Below are 4,942 nucleotides of genomic sequence, written 5' to 3'. Positions count from 1 at the left end.
CAAAAATTAATTATTTAAATGTACCCCCCCCCCCCCCGGTAAACTGGTGTTTGCAGGCATATAGCACCAGCCTATGCTAGTCTTACGTAATTCAGTGAGGCTTTTCTCACAAGTGTGCATCAGACTGTATCTGTACGTTCGTTAATGATTCATGCAGCCATATCTTTAAAACTTGGTACATTGCAATGAAAGGGTTAATAGTAGAGGACTTTCCTCTTTTTTGCGTGTGGCAAATTTGTCTGTTAAGATAGCTGTGTGCTACACACACGGAAACAGGGAGATGCTGAATAAGTCCCTTAATTAAGTTGGAGATGATGCTTCTGATGTAAGCCGTGAACGTGGTGTTGAACTGGGTAGCTAAGAGTATTGGAAGTAACTCAAAAGCCTTCCTTGTTAGTTCAGTGCTTGTACATCTTCAGACTTGTTTAAGAACTTCTTGTCAACTTTAAAATTGGCTTCTCCAAGCCTTACCTCTACTCTTACTCCCCCTGGGTGGGCTGAAATGATAGTCACCTCCCCCCCCCCAGTCAAAATTTGTCTCCACGGAGAATGGATTGGCCCTACTGATTGCTGTAAGGTGCCCTATTAGAATGAATATTAATTTCCTGGGAGTGTGCATAATGGGTGGTATTCACAGATTTGTACTTCTCTGTTACAGGCTGGCCAACAACGAGAAGCAAGGGATCCGACCACATGCAGTCTCAGTATCAGGTAGGATACACAGGAAGCGTGATTTTCGGAAGTCAGTTTTATTTGGGTTGTTTTATGAATGTTTTCCTGATAGGCTTTCTTAAGATTATTGCTTTCTGCCTCATAAAATTTCCCGAAGACAAAACTTGGGAGACGCTTAGACCATAAAGCATACAAAGAAATCTGATTTTAAATTATTTAAATGAACTTTGCATTGATTTTCAAATACACTGTGCTATAATCGTTTTTAATTAATCATGTTTACGTGCAGATTACTCTTCACAATTCATGTGTGCAAGAGCTGTCATACAGGGAAAATAGCTAATAAAAATCTAGTATTGTGTTTTATGAAAGAAGAAATCATTGCTAGCGTATTTTCTCAGCTTGTGTGTGTGTGTGGCCGCGGGAGTTTGGGGGGGGGGAGAAAGCGAAAATTAATGTTTGTATACTGTCCATTTAGTCATCAGCCACAAAAGTTAATGTAATGGTTGTGAATTAATGGTTTAATGGTAATTGCTGCATTTAAGCGTATCGTGGTTTCCTTGTTTGGCTACAGAATTTCATGTTGGGATCACTTTGGGTCTTTTTCCAAAAGAAGTCTTTCTGAAGGGGGGGAGGAACCAGCCTAATTAAAAAGTTAGTGGTCTGTAGGAGGGCCTGTATGGCTAGCACACAGATGCTCTAGTCTGGCGTAATGTGTACTAACATTATACATACGAAAACGTGAAGCAGAATGGTCGTGTGAGTTGCCCAAAGCCCTCTATTCAAATGAAAGAATTTTCAGTAACCCTATTCCATAGCTGTTCAGATGGATGAAAGTTCGATGATTATATATTTATTTATTTTCATTATTTATAGCCCACCTTTCTCATGGGGACTCAAGGTGGGTTACGCCAAGTGAGTCAGTGCAGTCAACAAAATGGGACGTTCTATAAACAGTGCAATAGGATTAGGACTGTAGAGGTCTAGGACCAACCCGAAATCTAACAATTAGAACTGAAGCAAAGTAAACAGTGCACAGATTACATAGTAGGATCCTTCTTACGGTTTGCTGTACACAGTAAGGACATACTATAGACCCCTATATACCATAGTCCCTCATAATTTATCCAAGCAGCTTTTGTAAACTGTTTTGTACAGTATAGCCCTATTAGTAAAGGTAAAGGTTCCCTTGCTCGAAAGCCAGTTTCCATGGTCATGTGGCCGGCATGACTAAACACCAAGGTGCACGGAATGCTGTTACCTTCCCACTGAAGGGGTACCTATTTATCTACTTGCAATTTCTTGCTGTATTTACCTGTATAGAAAAGCCCTCACAAATAATCCAGTTTTGCACAGTGTCCATAAAGCCAGGCGAGTGGGAGCCTTCTTGATCTCCTCGGGCAGGCCATTCCAAAAGGCGGGAGCCACAACGGAGGAAGCCCATGTATGGGCAGTTGTTGGTTATGCCCATTTGCAGGTTGGTACCTGCAGAAGGCTCTGCTCAGATGAGCGAAGCTGTTGTGGTGAGGAAAAGGGAGAGAGGTGGTTCTGCAGATAAGAGGGACCAAAGCCATGGAGGGCTCTGTACAGGATAGCAAATACTTTAATTGGGGGAGGGGCAAGAGTGGGAGGGCTTCTGGAGTTCTGACCCCCGCTGGTGGACCTCCTGATGGCCCCTGGGTTTTGGCCATTGTGTGACACGGACTGTTGGACTGGATGGGCCATTGGTCTGATCCAACATGACTTCTCTTATGTTCTTACGAACCAATGGGCGGATGATGGAGTTTCAGCAGGTCAGAAGTATACACATACTTCATCCAGCTATCGATAATAGCCAAGCCATGGTATACTGCACCAACTGGAATTTCCAAATTGATTTAGAGTGCAGACCAATCTGTAGTGCTCTAGAAGTGATGAAAACAATAGTAGAGGAATCATGCGCTCTGCCAAGGGGAACTCTTCAAATGGAAGGATCGGGTCAAACCCAGTCAGCATTTTTACTGAGTCTCACCTAATTCTCCTCAATACAGCTGTTATCCATATGGTTTTGTACCCGAGGATCTCATAGTCCCCAACACAGCCTTTTTCACCACCAGAAAAGCTGGTTGGGTCCACCACCAAGTATAGTGGGTTAAAGAGAACATTCCATTAATGGGCCCACGTTTAACTGTAGCTCATCAGTTCAATGCCTTTTCATCTATTAAAGTCAAATTATTTCAGTGAGTTTGGACACTGTCATATATTGCCGCATTAAATATTATTATTTTGTTGTGATCTCAAGATAACAGATAACAAACCATACTAATAAGGTATGGTCCAGATATGTAATATATTCACTAAGATGTATTCTCTCCTTATTCCAGATGCATTACTGCATGGACTTTTATTGCCTAGTATAGGAGGTACTTGGTATCTAGAACAGCCGTAGGCATTGGCATATTATTCTAGCTTTTGATTGGAGAAGGTGTTTCCAAGCACCAGCGATACATGTGGACATCACCATCCTACCTAGGTTGTGCTAACTCCCCGATGTTGTTCTTGGTATGCACGTGTATCCCTTAAGTTGTAAGCAAAAAAGTCAGGATACTTGCTGCCTTCAGTTCATACATGAGTGATCTATCTAGAGACTGGGTGGAAACATCCGTCTCATTCTTGTAGCCTGTGCTTTTTAGCAGCCATAAATGTTGTCATGGTAACTTCAAGGTTATTGATGTAGCAGGTAGGTCTTCATCAGGTGGGATGGGACCCACAAGTGGGTTGTACTTGACCTAAGCTTGGTCTTGCTCTCGGCCATCATCATTTCTTCTTCCTTCTGTTTGTTTATGGCTTGTTTTAAGAGGAGAAAGGAGGCGCGAAAGCAAGAAGGGAGGAGGGAATTAGGTGTATGTTGTTAGAATTTTCAAAGCATGTCCCATATCGTCTGTTACAGGTTGGACATTATTGATCAGGAGACACATGTAGTGACTACAGTGAGTGGAGATGGGGTGGGGACTGTCAAAGCACATACCAAACCAGACTTTAAGTTTAACTTAACATCTACCTGAAGGATTTGTGAGTTAGTGGAGAGTGGCTGTCACCAGCACAATGTACATACCCAACACAAGATAATACCTTGTCTGTTGCTTTCCCAGTCTGCCTTTCACATCAGCCTTCTTCTTTGGCTCATGCAGTTGGAGTACTTGATCTCACTTGATTTCTGAAGAAACTAAACCAATTTTTTGTTTTTGTTTTAACAAGAGGATTCCAATTACTAAAGCAAAGAACCAACTGGGAAATCTATCACTGCCTCTCTCTGGAGCAACCAGGGCTCATTCTTAAAAATAGCAATGTCTGAGGAATGTAGGCCAGAAACCAAGAGGACTCCTAACTCCATAATATTCAACTTTTTGCTTTGCAGTAGGTTTAAGTCCATGGCCTCGTGCACATTTCAAAAAAAGTGTATCAGATCCCAGTTTGTTTAAAAGCACTGGCACAACTCTGAAAATTACTCATACTGTCCAACTGGTTACTCATGCGGATTTGGTTACTACTGCACATTTTTGAACCCTTATTTGCACAAAACAATTCCAGATCTTAGCATGGTTCCTTCAAGTTTTTGGGGCAAGGCGTGCTGTCATTTTGAATTTGTGCCTCAGGCACAGATTGCTAGTGTGGCTTTTATATCGTGGTTTGGGGCATTTCATTTTTGGTGAGAAATGCTCTCTTTGGGTTTTCCTCAAAATGAAGTAACTTTCTTCAGAGGAAGTGATGTTCCATTTAGTGGCCTAGAAGAGACACGGCTTTGCTGACGAATGAGTCCGAATGGCACTGAACAGTGAAAGCAACAGATAACATACCATATACAATTAAAGCAGACTTACAGCACAGTCGGGTAGCTTGATTCAAGTCCAGCAGCACTTTGGAGACGAAGAAGATTTCTGGGGTATAAGGTTTTGAGAGTCAAAACTCCCTTTGTCAGATATCTGGTATTTGGTATCTGATATTTGATATCTGGGAGGGCCGCGGTGGCTCAGAGGTTAAGACGTGGTCTGTAGCTCGGCAGTTCGAGACGCGAGTGCCGCGTGACACAGCGAGCTCCCGTCTCTGGCCCCAGCTCCTGCCAACCTAGCAGTTCAAAAGCAAGAAATTGCAAGTAGATAAATCGGTACCACTTCGGGAAGGTAACAGCGTTCCGTGCGCCTCGGCATTTAGTCATGCTGGCCACATGTCCACGGAAAAGTCTTCAGACAGCGCTGGCTCTTTGGCTTGGAAACGGAGATGAGCACCACCC

The 4,942-nt window shown here is 42.9% G+C and overlaps 1 protein-coding gene across 1 annotated transcript in view; it reads left to right on the top strand.

The window, feature by feature from the left end:
* PTK2 (protein tyrosine kinase 2) overlaps positions 1–4,942 on the top strand; it is a gene marked incomplete at its 3' end in the record, with an annotated part of 174,118 nt that overhangs the window by 101,006 nt on the left and 68,170 nt on the right. The window contains exon 12 of the mRNA XM_015426717.1: positions 659–711. Coding sequence (XP_015282203.1) covers positions 659–711 — 53 coding nt within the window. The remainder of the gene's footprint in view (positions 1–658; positions 712–4,942) is intronic.

This window comes from Gekko japonicus, unplaced genomic scaffold (assembly GCF_001447785.1).
Source record: "Gekko japonicus isolate JY-2015 unplaced genomic scaffold, Gekko_japonicus_V1.1 scaffold3074, whole genome shotgun sequence".
Lineage (NCBI taxonomy): Eukaryota > Metazoa > Chordata > Lepidosauria > Squamata > Gekkonidae > Gekko > Gekko japonicus.
This window is presented reverse-complemented; position numbering and strand designations above follow the sequence as displayed.